Genomic DNA, 27,119 nt, shown 5'->3' with positions numbered 1-27,119 from the left:
CCGCCCCTCCCGGCAGTGCCCGCTATCTGGCTCCGGCGGTGCGCAGACCCGTACATCCTGTGGCCCCGCAGCTGCAGCATCCGAGACACTTCTCCCAAGTAAGGACGGCGGGAGGGCAGGGAAGGAGGCGGACAGGAGCAGGACCGGAGTGTAGAGGAGGAAGAGGGCATGGAGAGAAACAGCCGGAGAAGGCCCAGTTGGGGAAGTGGAGAGTGCACCTGGCCCTTTCTTTTCCAACGTGCCACAGATGTTTATTGGGTGCCAGGCACGGGGCAGGAGCTGGGGTGTAGGGCTCCTGTACCGATCCGTAGCAGAGACGGGCGGGTAAGTGGACACCCTGAAAATGCAGGCTGCGAGGGCTGTGATGGGGCGAGTGCGGGGCACGGGGCACACAGCACTGCCGCGAGCTGGCCCGCTCTTGGAGGGAGGGGCGTTGCTGCGGGAGACTAGTTACGGGCTGCTTCCCGGCTAGAGGCGGAACCTCAGAGAGCGAGGGGGCCTGGGCGTGAAGGAAACTGATGAACGGATGGACGTGAACGTGAAACATTTGTTGGCTGTTGCGGGTCTCTTATCCAAGGGAAGTTTGTCCACTGAACACTAATGCTTTACTTTGAGACGAATTTCCCTCTGTTCTTGAAGGAATACCTTATCCTTTGTTTTTTGAGGAGAAAAGGAATTAGGCAGAAGAACTAACCATTATCTGTGACCTCTTGAACATTCAAATTAGAGCTTCAGTTACTGGAACATAATTAGGGTGGGGTGGGGGACAACAATCCACGGTTTGAGAAAATTAGAAGAAAAGGGAACTAATTTATTTCGTTAGCTTCGTAAAAGGAAAAATCAAGTCTACTAACATTCCTGTGTAATAGAGTAAATTTGGAGGTAATATAGAAGAAGAAAATTACTTAGGTAAAGGTTCCAAACCGGAGTGTTTGTGGTAGCTGGGTATTTTTAGCCAAAACTTGGTAGCTTACCTGTCTTTGCATCACCGTCCTTTCTTTTATTTTTCTGTTATCTTTGTAATAAACACCTACCGATAATAAGTGTATGGCCCTTGATACTTAAAGAGTACTTTTCCATTCATTATGTATTGTAATTAATATTGGATGCTCAGTTCTTCGGCATATATAATAATATATTGAGATATAATATTAATGTAATAGCTAAGTGAACAGACTCTGGAATATGCATAGTCGCTGTTACTTGTTACTGAACAAGTTATTTAGATACTTTTTACTTCAGTTTCCCCATCTATAAAATGAAGGTTCTAGAACACCTACCCCATAGGGTTACCCTAATTAAACAATAGGATACATGAAGTGCTGTTTAAATAACACTTGGTTCTTAATGTTAGCTATTAACTATACTTTTAAGGTAAAGTAAAAAAGTAACTGTAGACTAAGTCATTCTAAGCCTGATTTTGTTTTATTGATAACTGTGTTTTTAAAAATATTTTATTTATTTATTTTTTTAGAGAGAGGGGAAGGGAAGGAGAAAGAGGGGGAGAGAAACATCAATGTGCTGTTGCCTGTCATGTGTCCCCTACTGGGGACCTGGCCTGCAACTCCGGGCATGTGCCCTGACTGGGAATCAAACCAGTGACCCTTTGCTTCACAGGCCTGTGCTCAATCCACTGAGCTACACCAGCCAGGGCTGATAACTGTGTTTTAAGAAAAGTTTTGTTTTTGCAAAGGTAAAATAATATTTACTAAAGGTTCTAGTTCTGGCAGGGTCCTTAACTTAGGGTTTGTGGAACCCCTGAGTCCAGCCCTTTAAAATTATATGAGCTTGTAGGATCACTGAGAATTTTAAAAATTAAAGAGTTGAAGAGATGAGTGACAAAGAGGAAATAGAGCTTGGTTAAAATCAGTGGATTTAGCATTTATTACTCAGTGACCTTGGGTAAGTTACTTGAATTTCTTTGTCCAGCTTCATCTGTAAAATAACGATAATGTTAGTACCTAATTCTTGGGGCTTCTTGAAAGGGTTAAATGAGCTAATGTTTACATTACCTGGTATATAATAAATATTAATATTTCTGTTATTACCAACAATCAGTTAGCTATTCTTTTTTGAAGAAAAATCAAGTGACATTTCTTTATGCACTTTTTTCCTTTAGGTTAAGATAGTTTGGACTTAGCTTTGCCTCCCATTACAGTAATAATAAAAATAGCTCCTATTTATTGACTACTTTCTCTGTGTCAGATGATGCCCCAAAACTATGTACATAGTCTCTGAATCTTACAACATTCTATAATGTAAATACGTTATTGCCAATTTGTAGATGTGTATTTGGATTTAAACTTCAAAATTGAATTGCAGTTTTGAAATCATATTGCTATTGATTTCAGAAGATTTTGTTAGATGTCAGAAGTCACAGCAGTGTATTCATGAATACCTACTTACTACATTCAACAAATAGAATAAATTGAAAGCAGAAATCTAAACCCAACTCTCTACAGTCAATTAATATTTGACAAAGGGGGCAGTAACATAAAATGGGGTAAAGATAGCCTCTTCAACAAATGGTGTTGGGGGAACTGGACAGCTACATGCAAAAAAATGAAACTTGAGCACCAACTTACATCATACACCAAAATAAATTCAAGGTGGATAAAAGACTTAAATATAAGCTGTGACACCATTAAAGTCCTAGAGGAGAACATTGGCAGGAAAATATCAGATATTTCACGCAGCAACATTTTTACTGATATGTCAGTAAAATATTTATATTCCTAGAGCAAGGAATATAAAGGAAAGAATAAACAAATGGGAGCTCATCAAAATAAAAAGCTTCTGCACAGCTAAAGAAAATAGCATTAAAATAAAAAGACAACCAACTGTATGGGAAAACATATTTGCCAATGATACCTCAGACAAAGGTTTAATCTCCAAAATATACAAAGAACTCACACGACTTCACTCTAAGAAGACAACTAACCCAATTAAAAAATGGGAAAAGGACTTGAACAGACACTTCTCCAAGGAGGACATACAGAGGATCCAGAGACACATGAAGAGATGCTCAATATCACTTGCTATCAGAGAGATGCAAATTAAAACCACAATGAGATACCACTTTACACCCATGAGAATGGCTATCATAAACAAAGCAATAAACAACAAATGTTGGAGAGGGTGTGGGGAAAAGGGGACTGTGGTCCACTGTTGGTGGGATTGTAGACTGGTACAACCATTATGGAAAACAGTATGGAATTTTCTCAGAAAACGAAAATTGGACTTGCCTTTTGACCCAGCAATTCCACTGCTAGGATTGTATCCTAAGAACTCTAAAACACCAATCCCAAAGAACCTATGCACCCCAGTGTTCATAGCAGCACAATTTACAATAGCCAAGAGTTGGAAGCAGCCTAGGTGCCCGTCAGTAAATGAATGGATCAAAAAACTATGGTATGTATACACAATGGAATTTTATGCTGCAGAAAGAAAGAAGGAACTCCTACCTTTTGCAACATCATGGATGGAACTGGAAAAGCATTATGCTGAGTGAAATAAGCCAGGTGTTGAAGGACAAATACCATATGATCTCACCTTTAACAGGAAGCTAAACAACAAAACAAACAAGCAAGCAAATATAACCAAAGACACTGAAATAGAGAACAGGCTGACAGTGACCAGGGGGGAGAGGGGAGGGAATTTCAGGGGAAATAGGGCAGGGATTTAGAGGAACATATATAAAGGATACATGGACAACAACTGAGAAGGGTGGAAATGGGAGGTGGGGAGCCTGGGGGTGGGATGGGATGGGAGTAATAGAAAACTGTACTTGAAAAATAATTAAATTAAAAAATTGAAAAAAAAAGAAATAGGAAATGAAGAAGCCAAAGAACTTATATATATGACCCACTGACATGAACTAAGGTGGGGGGTTGCTGGTGAGAGGGGCGTACAGGATAGAAAGGAAAAAAATGGGAGAAAAATGGGAAAACTGTAATAGTGTAATCAATAAAATATATTTAAAAAATAAAAATAAAAACACTTAAACCAGGTTTAGTTTCATAGTATCTATCTAAACTGCCTGTAGGTTAACTGAGGTATGTTTCTCCTCCCTTCCAGACACTGGTGTACTGTAAGAGCATTTACATACAGAGAATATACAAATTAACTCAATTAGCATGATACTCAGGAAAAAGCAAAATTAAAGAGTTTTTTTTTTAAAGCTAAGGACTGAGATCTTAAGGTTTTTACTTACCTCTGGTATTAAAGGTTGAAGGAGGAAGATTCTTTGTTAATGTTTTTTTTTTTTTTTTGGCTGCATTGTACTGTCTCAGGTGCTGTATGGACTTGGGGCTGTGTGGCACAGGAAGTAACATGCGGAGTAGTCCATCAACTCTTACCAACCTTTAGTGGGGTGGCAATATCCTTTTCAGTCATTAGTTTCTTCTTAGTGTTTATGTTTCCTGGTTTTACTTAACTTAGTGTACTTCCCCTTGCTGCATTGCCTGCCTTGACAGCCTCTACCCCTCATGACTTCAACTTCAACCACTGGGATCACTTTTGAGTTTCAGATTCCTATTTACACGCAGGCTCCTGCTTATGTCTAGCAGCCAAGATGAGCCACAGACAATTAGATTAAGCCCCATGCTGACCCCATCATCCCTCACATACCCCATCCCTGTCAAACCTAACCTATTAGCTCTCCCAATAGGCCTCATTTCCGTTTGTCTGATAATGGAGTAAAGGTACAGCCCCTCCCCCCCCAACTGAGAAGGTATATTAAGACTGAAGAATGAAAGCATGCAACTTTATTAATTATAAAAGAATCAATTGTATAGTAATTTACTTGGGGAAGATTTGGTTGGAACGACAGACAGCCCAGCTCTCTGTGCAGATTATTCTTCACTGCTAGACAGTTGTTACAGTAAATGTTTTCTAGTACAGCTGAACTGCTAATGACTGACAAGATAGAGGTACAAAGAATGTAGTATGAACCAGGAGCCATACCTCCTTTCGGTCTTAGGATGGATAATTGCTTACAGTTGACACCAGCACCTGCCTTGATAAAGATCTCAGTTGCTATGCCCGTCTGGCCTTCACTGACAGAAATCTTTATGGCTACATTGTGTAAGCTTAAGGGTCACAGCTAATTGTTATCTATGAGGCTTTGGTGCTGGCTGAGGCTAGTTAGGTCAGGGTTCAGAACACGTGTGCTAACTGGAAAGCTACCAGGCACACAGATACAAAATCAGCTTTGTTACATCTACACCTGTACAGCATTACAGTGACACCACCATCCGCTCAGGCAAGCTGAGAACACCACAGTCACCTTATAGTTTGGTCTCTCTTGCATTCCAATATCTAATCGGTTATCAAATCCTATGGGATGTTTTACTTTCTAAATCTCTGATGAAATTTGTTCTCTCACCTACTTTGGGTTAGTCTACCACAGGAGCAACCAAACTAGTCTTCCTGCTTCTCATCATTCTTCATAGTCCTAATGGAATGGCTTTTTTGAAACATGGGTATGATTATACCTCTTTTCTGCCCAAGTATCTTTGGTTTCTCCCAATCATGTACGGAAGTCCAAATTCCTCAGCAGTACGTCAGATTCCTGCACAGTCTGACACCAGTTTCTATCTGCCAGGTCTGTCCTTGAGCACTCCTCCCTTCCCTCCCCTTTATCCCATCACCCTGTTGGTCACCCAGTGGCCACACCCAGTGAACCATGACTGTCATTTGACTTTCTGTGCCTGTGCAGTGGTTGCTCTTTGAAATGGCTGTTCCTGACCTTTGCTTTATGGTAATATCCTTAAAAGCCCAATCATATGTTTTCATTATGCGCCCTCCACTGTAAGCTGAGGTAGTTGTGTTGTCTTTCCTAACTTCATAGAATTTGCTTTATATAACTTTATTAAAGCACTTGTCATATTAATGTAGTTATTTGTTTCTGTATTTGCCTTACCATTAAGATGGATTTAGATAATGTCTTTTTAAATTATATTTTCTTTTTTTTTTTTTTTTTAATTTTTTTATTTTTTTTTATTTTAATTTTTTTATTTAATTATTTTTCAAGTACAGTTTTCTGTCTATTACTCCCATCCCGTCCCACCCCCCATCCTCCCCCCTCCCTCCCATTTCCACCCTTCTCAGTTGTTGTCCATGTATCCTTTATATAGGTTCCTCTAAATCCCTCCCTTATTTCCCCTGAAATTCCCTCCCCTCTCCCCTCCGGTCACTGTCAGCCTGTTCTCTATTTCAGTGTCTTTGGTTATATTTTGCTTGCTTGTTTGCTTTGTTGTTTAGCTTCCTGTTAGAGGTGAGATCATATGGTATTTGTCCTTCAACACCTGGCTTATTTCACTCAGCATAATGCTTTCCAGTTCCATCCATGTTGTTGCAAAAGGTAGGAGCTCCTTCTTTCTTTCTGCAGCATAAAATTCCATTGTGTATATGTACCATAGTTTTTTGATCCATTCATTTACTGACGGGCACCTAGGTTGCTTCCAACTCTTGGCTATTGTAAATTGTGCTGCTATGAACATTGGGGTGCATAGGTTCTTTGGGATTGGTGTTTTAGGGTTCTTAGGATACAATCCCAGCAGTGGAATTGCTGGGTCAAAAGGCAAGTCCAATTTTAGTTTTCTGAGAAAATTCCATACTGTTTTCCATAATGGTTGTACCAGTCTGCAATCCCACCAACAGTGGACCAGAGTCCCCTTTTCCCCACACCCTCTCCAACATTTGTTGTTTATTGCTTTGTTTATGATAGCCATTCTCACCGGTGTAAAGTGGTATCTCATTGTAGTTTTAATTTGCATCTCTCTGATAGCTAGTGATATTGAGCATCTTTTCATGTGTCTCTGGATCCTCTGTATGTCCTCCTTGCAGAAGTGTCTGTTCAAGTCCTTTCCCCATTTTTTAATTGGGTTAGTTGTCTTCTTAGAGTGAAGTCGTGTGAGTTCTTTGTATATTTTGGAGATTAAACCTTTGTCTGAGGTATCATTGGCAAATATGTTTTCCCATACAGTTGGTTGTCTTTTTATTTTAATGCTGTTTTCTTTAGCTGCGCAGAAGCTTTTTATTTTGATGAGATCCCATTTGTTTATTCTTTCCTTTATAGTCCTTGCTCTAGGGGACATATCAGTAAAAATGTTGCTGCGTGAAATATCTGAGATTTTCCTGCCAATGTTCTCCTCTAGGACTTTAATGGTGTCATGGCTTATATTTAAGTCTTTTATCCACCTTGAATTTATTTTGGTGTATGATGTAAGTTGGTGCTCGAGTTTCATTTTTTTGCATGTAGCTGTCCAGTTCTCCCAACACCATTTGTTGAAGAGGCTATCTTTACCCCATTTTATGATACTGCCCCCTTTGTCGAATATTAATTGACTGTAGAGATTTGGGTTTATTTCTGGGTTCTCTATTCTGTTCCATTGGTCTATGTGCCTGTTTTTATGCCAGTACCAGGCTGTTTTGATTACAGTGGCCTTGTAATACAGTTTGATATCAGGTATTGTGATCCCTCCTACTTTGTTCTTCTTTCTTAACATTGCAGCTGCTATTCGGGGTCTTTTATGGTTCCATATAAATTTTTGAAGTGTTTGTTCTATGTCTGTGAAATATGCCATTGGTACTTTAATAGGTATTGCATTGAATCTGTAAATTGCTTTGGGTAGTATGGACATTTTGATGATGTTAATTCTTCCAATCCATGAACACGGTATACGTCTCCATTTGTTTGTGTCTTCCTTGATTTCTGTCTTCAGTGTTGTGTAATTTTCTGCATACAGGTCTTTAACCTCCTTGGTTAGATTTATTCCCAGATATTTTATTTTTCTTTTTGCTATATCGAATGGGATTTTTTTCTTGATTTCTGCTTCTGCTGATTCATTGTTAGTATACAGAAATGCCTTTGATTTCTGGATATTGACTTTGTATCCCGCTGTTTTGCCAAATTCATTTATTAGTTCCAGCAGTTTTTTGGTAGAGTCTATAGGATTTTCCATGTACACTATCATGTCATCTGCAAACAGTGACAGTTTTGTTTCCTCCTTTCCGATTTGGATGCCTTTTATTTCCTTTTCTTGTCTGATTGCTGTGGCTAGAACTTCCAATACTATATTAAATAGAAGTGGTGAAAGTGGACAACCTTGTCTTGTTCCTGATCTTAGTGGAAAAGCTTTCAGTTTTTGCCCATTCAGTATGATGTTGGCTGTAGGTCTTTCATATATGGCCTTTATTATATTGAGGAATGCTCCCTCTATTCCCACTTTGCTGAGTACCTTTATCATAAATGGGTGTTGTACCTTATCAAAAGCTTTTTCCGCGTCTATTGATATGACCATGTGGTTTTTGTCCTTGCTTTTGTTTATGTGGTGTATTACATTTACTGATTTGCGGATATTGAACCATCCTTGCATCCCTGGGATGAATCCCACTTGGTCATGGTGTATGATCTTTTTGATGTATTGTTGGATGCGATTTGCCAATATTTTGTTGAGGATTTTAGCATCTATGTTCATCAGTGATATTGGCCTGTAATTTTCTTTCTTTGTTGTGTCTCTCTCTGGTTTTGGAATTAGGATAATGCTCGCTTCATAAAAAGAGTTTGGGAGTTTCCCATCATTTTGGATTTTTTGGAATAGTCTGTGAAGAATAGGGGTTAGCTCTTCCTTAAACGCTTTGTAGAATTCTCCTGTGAAACCATCTGGTCCGGGGCTTTTGTGTGATGGGAGTTTTTTGATTACTGCTTCAATTTCATTTGCTGTTATTGGTCTGTTCAGGCTTTCTACTTCTTCTTCATTGAGTTTTGGAAGATTATATTTTTCTAGAAATTTGTCCATTTCACCTAGGTTTTCAAATTTCTTGGCATACAGTTCTTCATAGTAATTCCTTACAATCCCTTCTATTTCTGTGGTATCAGTTGTAATCTCTCCTCTTTCATTTCTGATTGTGTTTATTTGTGTCCTCTCTCTTCTTTTCTTAATGAGCCTACTTAAAGGCTTGTCTATTTTGTTTATCTTTTCAAAAAACCAACTCTTGGATTCATTGATCCTTATAATTGTGCTTTTGGTCTCTATGTCATTTAATTCTGCTCTGATCTTGGTTATTTCCTTCCTTGTACTTGCTCTGGGCTGTCTTTGTTGTTGTTCTTCGAGTTCTTGCAGGCGTCGGGTTAGGTTGTTTGTTTGAAATGTTTCTATTTTCTTTAGGTAAGCCTGTATTGCTATGAACTTCCCTCTCAGGACTGCCTTGGCCGTGTCCCATAAGTTTTGGGTTGTTGTGAGTTCATTTTCATTTGTTTCCAGAAACTTTTTGATTTCTTCCCTAATTTCAATCTTGACCCATTCGTTGTTTAATAGCATACCATTCAGTCTCCATGATTTTGGGTGTTTTGGGTTTTTTCCTTTGGGGTTGGTTTCTAATTTCAGTCCCTTGTGGTCAGAGAAAATGCTTGGTATGATTTCAATTTTCTTGAATTTGTTGAGGCTCATTTTGTGTCCTATCATGTGGTCTATCTTTGAAAATGTTCCATGTGCATTTGAAAAGAATGTGTATTTAGCTTCTTTGGGATGAAGCGCTCTATATATATCAGTCAAGTCCATTTCTTCTAGAGTTTCATTTAATGCTGCTATATCTTTGTTGATATTTTGTTTGGAAGATCTGTCCATTTTTGACAGTGGGGTGTTAAAATCCCCTACTATAATTGTGTTGCTGTCAATATCTTTCTTGAAGTCTTCTAGGATTTTTCTTATATATTTGGGTGCTCCTATGTTGGGTGCATATATATTTATGATGTTAATGTCTTCGTGCTGGATTCTTCCCTTGAGCAATATGAAGTGACCTTCTGGGTCTCTCTTTATGGCCCTTTTTTTGAAGTCTATTTTGTCTGATATTAGAATTGCTACCCCGGCTTTTTTTTCTTGTCCATTTGCTTGGAAAATTTGTTTCCAGCCTTTCACTTTTAGTCTGTGATGGTCTTTTGTCCTGAGGTGGGTCTCCTGTAGGCAGCATATGTGTGGGTCATGCTTTCTTATCCATTCAGCTATTCTATGTCTTTTGATTGGAGCATTTAATCCATTTACATTCAAGGTTATTATTGATAGGGACTTATTCATTGCCATTTTTGTACCACAGTTCCTCTCTGTCTCTCTCTTTTCCTTCCTTTCCTTAAAGCAGCCCTTTTAGTATTTCTTGTAGAGCTGGTTTGGTGGAGGCATATTCTTTTAGACTTCTTTTGTCTTGGAAGCTCTTTATTTGGCCTTCTATCTTGATTGAGAGCCTTGCTGGGTAAAGTAGCCTTGGTTGTAGGCCTCTGGTTCTCATTACTTGAAATATTTCTTGCCATTCTCTTCTTGCTTGGAGTGTTTCCATTGAGAAGTCAGTAGCTAACCTTATTGGGGCTCCCTTGTATGTTACTTCCTTTTTCTCCCTTGCTGCCTTTAGGATTCTCTCTTTGTCTTGAAATTTTGCCATTTTAATGATGATGTGTCTTGAAGTGGGCCTCTTTGGGTTCCTCTTGAATGGGACTCTCTGTGATTCCTGGATTCGTGTAACTTTTTCTCTCATCAAATTAGGAAAATTTTCCATCATTACTCTTTCAAATAGGTTTTCTATCCCTTGTTCTTCTTCTTCTCCTTCTGGTATTCCTATTATTCGGATATTATTACGTTTCATATTATCTTGCATTTCTCTTAGCCCATCTTCATTCTTTTTGAGCCTCTTTTCCCTTTCTTGCTCTTTCTGGGAGATTCTTTCTACTGTGTCCTCCAACTCACTGATCCGATCTTCTGCCTCATCGATCCTGCTTTTCATTCCTTCTACTGTGTTCTTCAGTTCCGAAATTGTATTCTTCATTTCCTCTTGTCCTTTGGTGATAGTTTCTATTTCCTTTTTCATGTTGATATAGTTTGCGGAGAGCTCATGGTAGCTCCCCTCTAGTTTCTGGTAGCTCATTGTGAGCTCTTTGAATTTCCTGATAACTAGTGCTTTGAATTCAATATCTGATAGCTGACTTGCCTCTCTTTCATCTAACATTATTTCTGAGACTTCCACCTTTTCTTTCATTTGGGCATTGTTTCTTTGTCTTCCCATTGCTTATGAGACTCTTCTTGTTAGCTTCAGCTTCTTAAATTGATCTGTTCTGACTCCCTAGGTTTATGGTGTGAACTTCTGTGGTAGAATTCCTGTGAAATTCAGTGGTACAGTCTCCTGCAGGTATCTTGATGTTCTCTGCTTCCACCTACTCCTTTCTTTGTGTGTGTGTGATCAGCTGGAGGGGGAGGCAAAATGGTTTATGACAGCAGGAGAGTACTTTATGATATTTACAGTCACAGCTGGCAGAGAAGAGATAGAAGATCTTTAGGCTCTATATAGTGTTAACTGTAATCTTCAACCCAATTTGCCACCTCTAGGAAAGGATAGACCAAAGATAAGCCTCTTGTTGGGGAGGGAAGGCTTGTGAGTTGTATCTAGAAAGCAGTGAGGTTGCGGGTGGTCAGATTTTGAGGTAAGGTGAGAGTAAAGAATAGTAAATAGACGTAGCGTGTGAGCAAGTAGAGTTAATCACTACAGTAATAGAATTCAGGAACCTGTAAAGTGGGCTAAGACTGGAGAGATGTGTTGTGAAGTATTTACAGTGCTATAGAAAGCAACAAACAAACAAACAAACACACAAAAAAAGGGCAAGAGAAGTGAGGAAAAAGCAATAAGTTTGGGGTGAAATGAAGAGGGACTAAAACAGGAAAAAAGAAAGGAGAGGAACAGAGTACTGAAAGATACAGCAACAATAAAATTAAAAAATATATACGATTACTGAAAAAAGTTTAAAAATAAAAGTAAAAAACAAAAACAAAAAAACAAAAAAAACCCAACAACAAAAACTCCTTCCTTGTTGGTTTCAAACTGTCCAATCCGGTTTTTCTGGTTTCGGTGGGACCCCTCTGTGGACTGGGTTGTAGGCCCAGGCGCACACCCGCCCACCAGCCAGGCTACCAGACTGGGGTGCAGGCGCCCGCCCACCTGACAGGCTGCCTTGGTCCCACGGGATCTGGTACTGTCCTGTGGCTGGGTGAGAAGCAAGTCAAGCTGCCTTCAAAGAACACCTCAGTCCACTTTCCAGTAAAAACTTCTCCAGAAAGCGTGCCTCTCAGCCCAGCCCAATCCCCAACCTGACTGGTTAGGACAATGCTCCTCTCAAATTTCCTGGGCTGGCAGGCTGGTGGGCTGGCGACCACAGAGATCGCAACTGAACACGGCCCCCTGTCCTTGCCACCCTCCCTGCACACCTAGGCAGACAGGTCTCTGCCACCCAGCCCCGCCTAGATGGTGAGGGAGGGAGCCAGCTCTTCCAGGGACCCCACAGCCGGCCCAATGCTCCACTGGGTTCTGGGCTCCCTATGAGTCCTCTGTGGCACTGGCCACAGACGGAAGCCTCTACACCCCTAACACAGCGGCAATGGCGGCTCTGAGGCGTTTTGGGCTGGCCCAGGGCAGCCGGTCCTGCCACTGCCGCTTTTGTCCTTACTCACAGTTGCTGGGCTCCTGCTGAGTCCTCTGTGGCAGACGCTCCGATGCTGGCCGTAGACAGAAGCCTCTGGGCCCTGGAAGCTGCAGCAGCAGCAGCTCCGAGGTCTTTACGCGCCGGCCAATGGCTGCTGGTCCCGCCGCTGCTGCTTTTGACTTTACTCTGGGGTGCCTGGCTCCCGAGGGCAGCCGGCCCTGCCGCTGCCGCTTTTGTCTTTAGTCACAGGTGCTGGGGTCCCGATGAGTCCTCTGTGTCAGACGCCCCTGTCGCTGGGCGCAGGCGGAAGCCTCTGGGCCCCAACCGCTGAGGCAGCCAAGGCTCCAAGGTCTTTATGCGCCGGCCAATGGCTGCCGTCCTGCCTAAATTATATTTTCTTGATTATGCTATTACAGTTGCCCCAATTTTACCCTTTGGCCCCACTCCAACTGGCACTCCCCACTCCCTCAGGCAATCCCCACACCATTGTTCATGTCCATGGGTCATGTGTATAAGTTCTTTGGTTACTCCATTTCCTTTGCTGTACTTTACATCCCCATGGCTATTCTCTAACTACGTATTTGTACTTCTTAATCCCCTCACCTTTTTACCCATCCCCCACACCTCCCTCCCATCTGGCAACCATCAAAATGCTCTCATATCCATGGTTCTGTCTCTGTTCTTCTTGTTTCCTTAGTTTGTGTTTTAGATTCAATTGTTGATAGATATGTATTTATAGTTTTGATCTTACGTTTCTTAAATAAGTCCCTTTAACATTTACTATGATAATGGTTTAGTGACAATGGGCTCATTTAGTTTTTTCTTGTCTGAGAAGCTTTTTACCTGCCCTTTGATTCTAAATGATATCTTTGTTGGGTTGAGTAATCTTGGCTGTAGGTCCCTGCTCTTCACAACTCTGAATATTTTTTGCCAGTCCCTTCTACCCTGCAAAGTTTCTTTTGAAAAATCAGCTGAAAGTCTTATGGGAACTTCCTTCTAGGTAACTAACAGGTTTTCTCCTGCTGCATTTAAGATTCTTTTTTTATCTTTAATCTTTGACATTTTAATTATGATGTGTCTCGATGTGAGTTCATCTCTTCAGGTTCACCTTGTTTGGGACTCTCTGTGCTTCCTGGGCTTGTATGGGTATTTACCAAGTTAAGGAAGTTTTCTGTCATTGTTTTTTCAAATATATATCCATTTCTTGCTTTTTCTTTTCTCCTGGCACACTTATGATGGGAATGTTGTCCCAGAGGCTGCTTGAAACTATTCTTGGTTTCTTTTATTCTTCTTGTTCTTCTGATTGATTTCTGTTTTTTTTTATCCTTATGTTCCAAATCATTGATTTGGTTCTCTGCTGTTGATTCCTTGTAAATTGTTCTTTATTTTAGTTAGTAAATCCTTCATTTCTAACTGGATTTTTTTAATGCTGTTGAGGTCCTCACTAAGTTCCTTGGGGATCCCTATAACTGGTGTTTTGAACTCTGCATCTGATAGATTGCTTATCTCCATTTTGTTTAGTTCTTTTACTGGAGTTTGATTTGTTCTTTCATTTGGACTATGTTTCTTTGTTTCCTCGCTTTAGCAGACTCCCTTTGTTTGTTTCTATGTCTTAGGTAGAGCTGATATGACTCCCTGTCTTGGTGGCATGGCCTAATGTAGTAGACGCCCTGTAGGGTCCAGTGGCCCGGCCTCCCTGTATCACCCAAGCTGAGTATTCAAGGTTCACCCTCCATTTGGGCTGAGTACTCCCTCCTCTTGTAGTTGATCCTTGATTGCTGTTGGCAGGTCAAAGGGAGGGATTTACCCAGGCCAGTTAGCTGCAAGGACTGGCTGACACTATTGACCATCAGCCTTTGTCCTCCACGGAGGATCAGCTGTGTAGGGGGCAGGATGTTGGTGCCCCGATGTGGTTTGTAGCCATCCACTGGGTGTGCTGGCTCTGGGTTTTCCTAGATGGAAAAGGTCAGCCACCACCTGTGTTCTGACTGGGACCACCCAGCATGAGCTACAAAACAGTCTGAGATGGCTGCTACATGTGCTGGGCTTGGAGATTCCCAGGTGAATCCAAGCTGGCTGCTGCTAGTTTCAGGCCTAGAGCCACTTAGGAAGAGGTTGAGTCCTGGGGGCTTACTGATGCCAGCAGGTGCTTGTTTGAAAGGATTTAGGAAGATGTGAAGGATGAGTCATTACCAGCCGTTCATGTGGAAAAGTCTCTGTTAACAGCTTGGATGGACCCATAATTTGGGTGAGGCAGAGCCTCAGGGAAACACCAGGTCAGGGCAAACAGTATGAGCTAGGTTGACGGCGACTCAGATATGGCCCTTGCCTGCCGTCTCTGTGGCTCTGTGGGGGAAGGGCTCAGAAAAGGAACTATGGCCTCTGCTTGCCATTCTGTTTGGGAGGACGCTGTCCCCCAGCTTTCAGCCTGATGCCAGACACTTCAGTTTCTCCTTGTATGCCTGGTGCTTTTCAAGCTGCTATCCCAGTGCTAAAGCTCAAAGGGAGTGAGTCTTAAGTCTGTATGCAGGACTATTAAGAAGAACTGCTTGGGAATCCAGCAGTGTCTTCCACCAACCCAACCACTGCTGGTTTTCCCAGCTAGAAGTTAATGGGTACTGATCTTCTTGGCACTGGAACTCTAGGCTGGGAGGCCTGGTGTAGGTCTGAGACTCCTCACTCTTGAGATATCCCTCCTGAATTTTTATCCACTACACATGGGTGTTGGACCAGCCTGTTTTGCATCTCTGTTCCTCCCACCAGTCTGGATGGATGTGTTTTTGTTTTTTATTCCCTAGTTGTCAGACTTCCGTTCAACTCGATTTTTGATGGTTCTGAGTAATGGTGGTTCTATATTTTAGTTGTAATTTTGATGTGGTTAGATGATCTTTTTAATCTTTGCACACTCATTACCTAATGTAATGTTAGATACTTAGTCATTACTTGAATGAATTAATGTATGACGAAGGATGTATATCAATATCCAGCATTTGGTATTAATTAAGTAAAGTTTTCTTTCCGTGACAAAGGGATAAGGAATGCTTGCAACCCGTATCACAAACAAGGGGCCACACACAATGAAGAGTTTTAGAATTTGACTTTAAGAGACTAAAAACCCAGTGGGAAAATGGGCATTGGGAAAATTAAACAGATAATTCACAGAAAAACATATAAATTATTCTTAATAGGTAAAATGATGCTCAATTTCACTTATAGTAAGGTAAATGTAAAATAAATATGCCTCGAGATACCATTTCTTTGCCATCAGATTGACGGATATCCCAAAGTTTGATGATATTTTCCGTTGCTAAAGTTGCAGGGTGATAAAGTTGCAGGCAATATCCTGTGTTACTGTGGGCTTGCAACTCGATAGCACAATATACTGTATTGTACTATAGTACTATATAGCACAACCCCAATGAGGAGTAATTTAACAATATTTACTAATGTCACCAATGCAGTCAGTTACTCTTTGGCCTAGCTCTCCTGCCTGTAGAAGTTTACCAATACATGGTTGAATAAATAACAATGTCACACTCCGAAGTCTGGGAAGCCCTATATATCAAAAGTTTTTCGTTATTTAAAATTGGGCATTTAAACTCATTTAATGGCAAAGATTGACTCCAGCTGATTGATGTGCCCATTGTGTCTTTGTGTACCTACCAGATACTCCTGCCTCTGCTTTTTATTTGTACTATTTTGTTGCTTTGGGTTTAATTGCATGTGAAAATATAACAAATGGTTGACAATAGCCCTGTGAATAGCAGAATGAATGGAAGCATCTGTGATTAGTAATAGCACAGAAAATAGAGCCATTTTAACACCTTGGGCATGGTGCGTCTGTGAAGCAACGTACTAAAGAAGACAGTGTGGAGACTACCAACATGTGACTTAGGAGTAGAAAGACAGATTGTAGAAGTTTTACACTAATAATGAGGACCAAGAGCTGATGGAAAGTAAGAAACCGCTGCATGGGACAAAAAATGAAGGTCCTAACCGTATGTTGATTAAGAGAATTTGACAATAAGGAAGTAAATAAAAGCCACTGATTGCTTTGTCAATCATGAAACAAGCTAGAATATATCATGAAGAACTGCTCCTGAAGATGAATGTTAGTGTTAAGGAAAGATTCAGAAATTTATGAAGCAGCATGGTTAAAAAATATCTGAAAGTCTTGTGAAAACTGTCCTGTTGATCATGAAGTAGCTAAACATTACCTTGATGAATTTGTTAAGGTAGCATCTGATGAAAATGTGAGTGCCGAATAAATATTCAATGATGATTAAATCGTTCTATAGTTATATTATATTCCTAAAAATCTTTAGACCACAGGAGAAAAACACCAGTGCTCCAGACACACAAAAAATAAAATTGACAGTGATTAGAAAAAGCCAGCTTCTAAAATGTTTGAATAAGTCTCACAAAATACCTGAGCACCTTTATGCAGAATCTTCAGGCTGTTGGCGCAAGCTCTGTGCACACTGGACTGGAAGACAGTTGAAGATCTTTAATTATTTCTAGACACCTGTTCTGGGTATTCTCCTTAACTCTTTGTTAAAGTAATGTGTTAGCATTTACTTTCCCCCGCTATGACTGGAATACAGCCTTTCTACCAAGGTGTGTTACACTCTGGAAAAGCAAGTGTTTTTACTGTTTGCAGTAGTTAACAGAAACATAAGAATTAAAACTTTCTCCAGGAGATCAGTCCTAAAGGTCTCATTTTTAAAACTGTTAAAGTTTGAAATGCTGTTGAGAAAATCGGCATTAATAAATGCACATTGTAAATTAAATAAGTGCACATTGTAGCTGACAATGAGGTTTGAAAATGAACCTGCAGATAAAGATTTTACATCTTACATCACCAGTGAGAAGATGATACATGATTTCATTAATTACACCATATATTTTATCAGCCCAGACCATAAATAAGTCAGGAGACTTTGGCAGGAAGAAATGAGCCCGATGCTTCTGTTGTGTTTCTTGGGTGACGGGGAAACTGCTGAAAGACTGTTAAACACACTTAAACATGAAGAGTCATGACTGTGTTAATGATGGTGACAACAGTGGCTAGAGTTTGGGCCCAAATGGGAAATCTGCTGAAGGCATTATGATAAGCAGTTAAACAGCGACTGGTTAAGCAAAAACATGTTGATAAGGCAGATGGTGCTGGAGAAGTCTCAGAAGGCCATCTCAGGTAGTGCTGCCTTACCTCTTGAGAACCCTGCCCCTGGCCCCTCGTCAGTGCCTGACACTGCCCTTGTGGACCCTTCTCTCCAAGGTTCTCAAGCAGCCAGCTCTCATGAAAATTCATTACATGTGTAAGTGCACATACGTGCACAGATAGTTAACTTTGGTGTGAATTTGAAAGTTTATTGAATACTTTCCTTGAAAAATAAAAGTAATGAAATACTATTTTAGTCTACCAATTCTATTTTTATTAGTTTATTACTACACATATAATAACTACATAAATTACTGCCATACAAATGGATTATAATAGTATTTCCAGTGTGTATCCATTTAATGGGAGTATTCATTTTCTAAACAAATACTTGTGTTTACTAGCAGGGAGATGTTTTGACCTCTGAAAAGTGTAGAAATTCTGAATTTTCAAATACATCTGAAATGTTTTATGAGGAAAAAGGTAGACATGTGCTATAAAGAAGGAGGAGATGATGACTTCCAGAAGAGCAGAGTAAGAACTTCTGGAAGTCTCTTTTTATAAAAGCAACAAAATACTGACAAAAGTTGTCAAAATCAGCTTTTTTTGGAACTCTAGGCACTAAAGATTTACAACAGTCTTAGCAAGGTTTGTTCTGGAAAAGTGGATGAAACTCAGCAAGAACAGAAAGCTTGGTGGCATTTTCACCCACGACAGGTGGCAGCCTCGGAAACTTAACAGCCTTGCTGCAGCAGGAACTGCCAACCATAGCCTCCCTGCAACCCTGGGAGGGGCAGGACAGGTTTGCAGTTTCCCAACCCAGAAATTTTCACTTACTGATTTTTCTGGCAGTTCTCTGAAAACCTTGTTTCTCAAGGTTTGTCTTTTATTTGATCTGATAAAGAGTTTGCTTTGTGTGAATAATCTTATCCCCGGGGTTTTTGTTAAGATAGTCTGTGGCGATTGCTTAACATCATAGCTGTAAGTTACAGTATTGACAGTTGGCACCAGCAAGAGCCTGATGAAAAAATTTAGAAGAAAACACTGAGGACTGTCCACAGGAGGCTTTGAAAGGCTCAGAAAGTTTATCAGGAATCTGGAATGATGTCCATGAGAAGGGTTGTGCATGTTCCCCGGAAGGGTGGGCCCTCATGGCTGAACTTGCTGGTCTGTGCAAGCAGAAGAGAAGGATGAGGGAGAGTTACGTGCTGCCTGTAGGAGCAGTCAGAGCATTGTCCCGCACACCACTCTTCAGGGAAGGAGGGGGACTTGGTGCAGGGGTGTCCAGCCTTTTGGCATGGACAAAGCCTTTTGGGTGTCCAGCCTTTTGTCGTGTTACCTTTAATGTTTGGGCCACACATTAAAGACATTGTGACACGTAATCACAAAAACCATCTCTTAATGTTGTAAGTAAACTTACAATTTTGCATGGGGCCACATTCATGGCCATCCTGAGTTGAAGGTAACCCATGGGCTGCAGGTTAGACACACCTGGTTTAATAAGGCATTTAAGGAAATTTGTCCACTAAGGAGAGAGCAGAGACTTCAGTAGTAGCACACAACAAAGAATACAGGTGTTATACCTTTAGTCTGGGAAAGTCACTTAAATAAACAATAACAGCAGTGTGAACCCCTGAGGGACACCCATGGGAAATCTGATTTCTAGAGCTGCCACATTATGTTATTTAACATGTTCTATTCTCCACAAAAAATTATGGGACCCAAAGGAATAGGTAAGTATGGCTTACACAGGCATAAAGAGAAAGCAGTCAATTGAAATTTTCTTTAAGGAAACCCAGATTTATTGGACAAAGACTTTAAAATTGGCTACTGTAAATATGTTTAAAGAATGCCATCTAAATAACTCAAAGAAGGTGTAAGAATAATTTCCCACCAAATAGAGACAGTTGGTAAAGTGAGAGAATATATTTTTTTAAAGAAAAGAACCAATAAAAATTCAAGGATTGAAAATGTAACTGAAGTTTAAAGTGAACTATCAGACTTAACATCAGATTTGAGAGAGAGAACAAAGAATCAAAGAACTAAAAGACAGGTCAATTGAAATTTATCCAATTCTGAGGAACAGAAAGTAAGAGTGAAGAAAAATTAACAGAGCCTCAGAGGTTTGAAGGATGCCATCAAGAATACCAACCTAAGCATAATGGGAGTCCCAAAAGGGAAGAAGGAGAAAAAAACTAAAGAGGTTATTTTAATAAATAGAGGCCCAAAACTCCTTAAATGGGTGACAAACATTAATCTACTCATCTAAGAAAGTCAACAGTATGGAAATGAAGCTTCTCATGGGGGTGATGGAGGTGTTCTGCAATTGGATGGTGGTGGTGATTGCACACCTGAGAATGTGGTAAAAACTTTGAATCCTTCTCTAAAATGGTGATTTTTAGAATATACAAATTGTGTCTCATTGAAGATACTGAATTAAAAACAGAAGAGGAGGGTATTTTTTGATAATGATGGAGAGCTCTTCAGAATACATTGTTGAATGTGACAATGTGTAATGTCACTTTTTGTAACGAAGAAGGGAAGTAAAATTTGTGGTTTAAAATATTGTAAGGATTCATAGAAAACTAATAAAAATGCTCACCCAGAAGGCTGGAGGTGAAATGTTGATTGTAGTGTACAGAGAGATGTATGGAAGAAAAACCTACCTTTATATCTTTTTCCATCAATTATTTTAAACTACATGTATGTATGATTTTTTTTAAAGACTTTCTAAATTCATTTGGGGGTTTAGTGGGGAATCTAGTAGGGGAAATAGACTCTAAGTAAGTACTTAATTTCTTTTAGTCTTTCAATTTTATTTCATAAATTGATGTTTATTTATATGGTTGAATATGTAACATAATTTGAATACTTGAAATCACTATGTGTAGAAATTTTCCAGATTGTTTTTTTGTTGTTGTTCAAATGTTTCAAACAAAAGTGAGAAAGGTTTTAGAATGTTGGATACATTTTCCTCTATAACTGTGCAATAAAGAATGAGGGAGTAGGGCCCTGGCTGGTGTAGCTCAGTGGATTGAGCACGGCTCTGTGAAGCAAAGGGTCACTGGTTCAATTCCCAGTCAGGGCACATGCTTGGGTTGCGGGCCAGGTCCCCAGTAGGGGACACATGAGAGGCAACCACACATTGATGTTTCTCTCCCACTCTTTCTCCTTCCCCTCCCCTCACTCTAAAAATAAATAAATAAAATATTTTTTTAAAAAAAGAATGAGGGAGTAGGCCTGACTAGCTCAGTTGGTTGGGCATCATCCTGCAAAGCAAGAGGTTGATGGTTCAGTTCCTGGTCAGGGCACATGTCTGGGTTGCGGGCCAGTCCCCAGTTGGGGTGCATGTTTCCCTCTCACATGGATGTTTCTCTCCATTTTTCTCCCTCCTCTTCCCTCTGTCTAAAAAGAAATAAATAAAACCTTACAGTTGTTTTAAAAAATAATAGAAAATGAGGGAGTAGATAAAAGTTCTAGATTCAGTGGTCAGTTTACAAAAGCTGACCATAATGTTGCTGGACTGAGTAACAGATTTATGAAAATAGAATGGATTTATTTACTGAATTAACTCAAGTTATTTGAAAGTTTAAGTACCTTGACCAGGAGTTGACAAACTTTGCTTTTAAAGGAACTAATAATATCTTAGGTTTCGTGGGCTAAACTGTCTCAATTGCTAAATCTGGTCTAGAGCAACAGCCATATGCAATATATAAACATCAGGACATAGCTGTGTTCCAATGAAGTGTTTTGTTTTTTGTTTTATAAAACAGGCTGTAGCATTGGGCTGTGGACCCCTATTTCCTAGTCTCTGACGTGGAGCATTGCTTAGTTGGGGGAGGAGTAAATGTATTCTAATCCTTAACGTAAAGAATACATCTCCCTTTGTCTGTCAATGAGAGTGGCCCTTTTTTTCTGTTATAAGAACAGGTCATCCCTGACATCTCTGTTTGTGGAGGCAACATAGTTACCTTTTAGGAAATTCATCTTAAGTTTCAGCACTGAAGCAGAAACTCTAAAATACAAGGATTTTTTTTATTTTTGAGAAGAGAGAGGCTACTGAAACTTGTAGCTAAAAGAGCAAACCATTTGACTGCATACCTTGTGCCCTGCATCCCACCTCTCTACTATGGTCCATGTTGCCCTAGGATGTAGTAGTAGAAAGGTTCACCAAGATGAATTCCATCTAGAGGCCACAGATCAGCTACACCTGAGACCCTTTTTGGGTCTCAGTTACTCTGGCTGAGCTTTGGTGCCCCCATGTATATAACATGAAGACATTGGACTATGGATAATATTTAAGATCTCTTCTGGCTGTAAAGATGGCACCTGGGGGTTCTGATAGGAGCAGACTACTACTACCCATGCTTCTTAAAGCTGGAACTTCACATACAGCTTTCTGAGAAATTTTTGCTTTGAGAAATGTCAGTGTGGGTAAATAACTGTTGCACATGTTTATCCTTTAGGGGCTAAGATGGATCTTGTACTCAGTGCTGCGGATTATTATGTTTTTACGCCATACATCTATCCAGCCACCTGGCCAGAGAACAACTTCTTTCGACAAACTATTAGTCTCCTGATTATAACAAATCTTGGTGCTTATATCCTTTATTTCTTCTTTGCAACACTGAGCTATTATTTTGTCTTTGATCATTCATTAATGAAACATCCACAATTTTTAAAGGTAACTGATTTTCTTATCTATTTTTAATTACTGTTACAGTAAAAGTAACCATATAATGAATTTGTGAGCTCTTCAGATTAAATTGATTATAAACATTAAATAAAATTTTTGAAATGAGCCCCAAATGGGTTCTATATTTTTTTAGCTAATCCCACTTCTTCCTTAATTTAAACAAATATATGAATCCAGCTGTTTCCCCCCACCCAACTAAAAGCCTGGTATTTTGCTAGTTACATAAACAATTTCTTTGCTAATAGTGATGAATAAATACATGCATACATTTATGTAGTTATTTTAATATTTTACCCCAACTGAACTATATTTTTACTATGTATACTTTTCTTTGACTAGCTAGAGGATCAAAACTCAGTAGTTTCAGGTTGTTGACAGTCATTTTTCTATTTTAGTTACTTGCACTTTTCCAATACGAATCTCCAATACAAGTCTCCAAGGATTGGAAAAAAAGGGTTAGGGATGAAAGTTAGTTATGAGAGAAATGATTATTCAGTAAATAAAAATTTAGACTACAGATTTTGTTGGAAGGAAAATAAGTTTGAGAATTTAAAATATGTATTGTTTTTGCCCAGTACAAAAGTAATTTTTTTCTTTTTTTCTTATATACTTATTCCCACATAATAACATTTTAATAAAAACATTTTGGAAGTAGGCTCATTAATATAAAAGAGATTCTAAAAATCCAACTCCAAAAAATTTTATGCTAGTTTTGTTTAACAGATAGTTCGTGATTTTTAAGTATTGGAAATTTCATTTTCAGAATCAAGTCTATCGAGAGATTATGTATACTGTGCAGGCTTTACCGTGGATGAGTATTCCCACTGTTTCCTTGTTCCTGCTAGAGTTGAAAGGTTACAGCAAATTATATGATGACATAGGAGGCTTTCCACATGGTAAGTAAGCAGAGTGTCAGGTACAGACTGGTTTTCCTAAAGAACCAAATCAGTTTTTTTCATGTTCTTCAACTTTTTGTTGTCTGCACTTATGTCCTGCCACATATATGCATTTATTCAAGTTTATCAGTTTTAAAATCTGTATTTTAGATGAAATTGTGTCTGGAGAAGACCAGTGAGATCAGATACAAGCCTTTGCATTTGTTTCCTATCACCCGTATTGAATTCAAACTTCCAAAAAAAAATAACTCAAGTAGGCATGCCAGTAATGGAAAATCACAAAATTCAGGTTTTAAATATCGATTATCTTTCTACCTAGACACTGTAAATCTTTTGATGTCTGTCCTCTTACTTTCCTATGCCTTGTGTGCTTCATTGTTTAATTACAAAAATGAAACTTTACTATGCATACTAGTTTGAACTCTGATTATTTTCTTATAGCAATAAATATGCCCATATTTTCATGCCTATAAATATTGGCATTATGTAGTATGTTAGTAATAGTATCTAATTTTTAGAACTTTAGATTGTTCCTTCTTTGTCTATTATAAACATCCCTGAAGCAACTAAACTTTTTGCGAAATTCTGAAATGATTCCATTAAGATACATTTCTGGTGTCTAGTATTAGAAAGTAAGAATAATAGTTAACATTTATTGAGTACTAATAAATATAGTTTAATAGTTTTAAGCTTTTCACGTATATCAGTTCATTTTATTGTACATCGGTTCTGTGAGATAGGTACTATTGTACTTGTTTTTATATAGGTTAGTAAATTAAATTCACAGAGAATTGTAGTAACTTGCCCAGGTTTCTCAACAAATAAGTGGTGGATCTGCACCAGCACCTCTGCTTTGTAAGTAAGAGATTAGTTAGAGGAGGGAACAAAAACTACACACTAAGGTGATGAATTGACTAGACTTTGAAATGTGATGGGATAATGAGTAAAAGTGAAAGGAGGGAGGTCATTCTAGATAGATGGAACAGGATAAGTAAAGGTACAGAGGTAAGACTTTCAGGATGCTGGGAGGACATGGAGTGAACCAGCCCGGTTCCTGCAGGAACAGGTGAGGTTGGCAAGATCAAAAAGCATCAGGTCACTGGATTAACACTCAGTTTGAGGCGTTTAGTGGAAAATAAAATTCTAAGCGAGGACTTAATGTATAAAGATAATGTTTGCGAAGGAAAGTTATTACATAGTTATTCTCAGAGATTTGAATAATAAAGATGCTTCAGGAGTATCCTTTTTCTGTTTCCTTAATGTCTTTAATAGGTTAAGAAATATTTTAGGTGGGAGTCTTCCTAGTTTTTATATGAGGGAAATGAGTAAAGAAGCAGATTCCAGAGAGTCAAGGGAGATTAATTTTTAATGTGTTTAATTGGAAAACAGATAGGTTATGGTTTTGAGTCTCGGGTCATACTTTGTGTTTAGACATGTAAAAAATAAATGCTAATCCTGGAGGCTGAGTCTTGATTCTGTTATGTACTGTTCTCTCCTCTAGGCTGGTTTCACCTCATTGTTAGTGTCCTGTCCTTCCTCTTTTTCACTGACATGCTCATCTACTGGATTCACAGAGGCCTTCATCATAGACTTGTCTATAAGGTAGAGCCATTTTTAGGGGGAAAATGACACATTTCAGCAGCTTGTGGTTATAAATTCTGTTCTCTGTTTCCAAGAATTTTCTCTGTATTAAATACCACCATAGTCATGACAAATAGTGGGTATGTTTTGTTAGTATTTTTTATGAGTTCGGAGGTTTATGCTAACATTTTACTGTTTGGGGGTAAGGGAGGGCATTTTATAAAGTGATTTGCTCATTTCAAAGGGATTTTTTGGCTGTCATTTCCACAACTTGAGTGTGAAAAGCTAAGTCAATGTGACTCTTGGTGCAGTGTGTGCTAATTGTGTTCTTTCCTTCTGTAGCACATACATAAACCTCACCATGTCTGGAAGATTCCTACTCCATTTGCAAGTCACGCCTTTCACCCTGTGGATGGCTTCCTGCAGAGTCTACCGTACCACATATACCCTTTTCTCTTTCCATTACACAAGGTGGTTTACTTAGGTCTGTACGTCTTGGTCAATATCTGGACAATTTCTATTCATGATGGTGATTTTCGTGTCCCCAAAATCTTGAAGCCCTTTATTAATGGCTCAGCTCATCATACAGACCACCACATGTTCTTTGACTATAACTATGGACAGTATTTCACACTGTGGGATAGGATTGGAGGATCATTCAAAAACCCTTCCTCCTTTGAAGGGAAAGGACCACTTAGTTATGTGAAGAAGATGACACAAGAGAAGTGCAACAGCCATTCAGGAAATGGTTGCAAATGTGAAAAATTATCCACTGAAGAGTTTTCAAAGACTGAGTAGATGATTGCTGAATTATTCAATATTTTTATTAAGGAAAATAATTTATATACAGCCAAGAGACATAGCAGGAAAATGATGTCATTTGCAAATCAGCACTGTGGAGTCTGCTGAAGGATGATCCTGATGGCAGGTGAGGGGAAGATGCTGTGAGCATGATGATTTCAACCTAATTCATAAAATGCGAGATGTCGGTCTGAGGGACAGCCTGTCTCTCTCCATCCAGCGTGTCTATAATCTGTGTGGCCTCCACAGCCATCTTTTTATGAGATAGAAGACAAATTAGTGAGGGGACCAGGTTATGTCCTTTTGCCTTAATCTACTGTATTCTAATTTAAGAAAAATTCATTGTGCTCATAATACCAAGACTAAGCACCATAACAAAGAAGTACTAGTGTAAAGATGGTTCCTTGTTTCAGGAATGGTTATGTCTTTGGCTTTGCTCTGATTTCTTCAAGTGGATAAATCAGTGTGAAGAAACATACTAATATAACATACTGGAGGCTTTGTGAATGCCATAATTAATAGCAGTGTAATTAGATCATCACTTTCTACACATAGGAAGCTTATTATTTGGGGACATTGTTAAACATTACATTTTACTGATGAATAAATTTGGGGTTTTAAAAAATTCTTGATACTACCATGATTTAAATCAGATCTGGGGTTATTTAAAGATGTCGATGGTTATTATTGAAAACCGTTATTTAATAAGTATAAAAATATGTGAATCTGAATATGCAGTAGTTCCCCCCTTATTTGTGGGGGATTTGTTCCAAGACCCCCTGTAAGTGCAAAAAACTGCAGATATATACTTCCAAACCACATATATATAACATATATACACATACAACATATACACACAGTATGTTTTTCTGTACATACATAGCTATGATAAAGTTTAATTTGTAAATTAGACACAGATTAACAACAGTAACTAAATATTACTGTAGTTAGGAAATTTGATAATGTATTTGACACTATTGATTTTTTAAATTAAGTTGATGCACTGCACTTTTTTAATTCAATGTATGTTTGGAAAGTGAAATGTATCCTTTTTATGAAAATCTTACCATGTAAGCGCTTCAGCATACAAAGATGATGATCATTACTGATAAAAAATTACATTTTTCATATGATTCACCAGGAAGTAACAATATGTTCAGTCAGAATTTTCTAATTACACAGCCCTGGCACCATGTATATCAAAGATCATAAGATAAAATCAGTTCAGTTTTGAAATATGAATGGCATGTGTTGCACTGAATTAATTTTACAAAATAAAGTGTCCAATGCAACTATTCATTTTGGCTGGATGCACTGCACTTTTGATGTTTCAGTGTTACAAACCTATAATGTTTATTATCAGGAGTATTTAGGCCTGTCTCTGAAGATTAGTTTTGCAACATTCTCCCTCTTCCCTGCTCATTTTAATATGAAACCACAGCCCTGACTGGTGTGGCACAGTTGGTTGGACGTCATCCTGCAAAGCGAAAGGCTGCTGGATACATTTCTAGTCATGGCACA

At 39.0% G+C, this 27,119-nt stretch overlaps 1 protein-coding gene across 1 annotated transcript; it reads left to right on the top strand.

The window, feature by feature from the left end:
- SC5D (sterol-C5-desaturase) lies at nucleotides 1–26,897 on the top strand. Its single transcript, XM_037029052.1, has 5 exons — nucleotides 1–98; nucleotides 22,091–22,308; nucleotides 23,084–23,216; nucleotides 24,718–24,818; nucleotides 25,140–26,897. The coding sequence occupies exons 2-5, from the start codon at nucleotides 22,099–22,101 to the stop codon at nucleotides 25,593–25,595; spliced, it is 900 nt and encodes a 299-aa protein (XP_036884947.1). The 5' UTR covers nucleotides 1–98; nucleotides 22,091–22,098; the 3' UTR covers nucleotides 25,596–26,897.
- Nucleotides 26,898–27,119: the final 222 nt, after the last annotated feature.

This window comes from Sturnira hondurensis, unplaced genomic scaffold (genome assembly GCF_014824575.4).
Source record: "Sturnira hondurensis isolate 20B ecotype Veracruz unplaced genomic scaffold, ASM1482457v3 Scaffold0020184, whole genome shotgun sequence".
Classification (NCBI taxonomy): Eukaryota; Metazoa; Chordata; class Mammalia; order Chiroptera; family Phyllostomidae; genus Sturnira; species Sturnira hondurensis.
The sequence above is the reverse complement of the archived record's forward strand: the minus strand, read 5'-3'. Positions and strand labels throughout refer to the sequence as shown.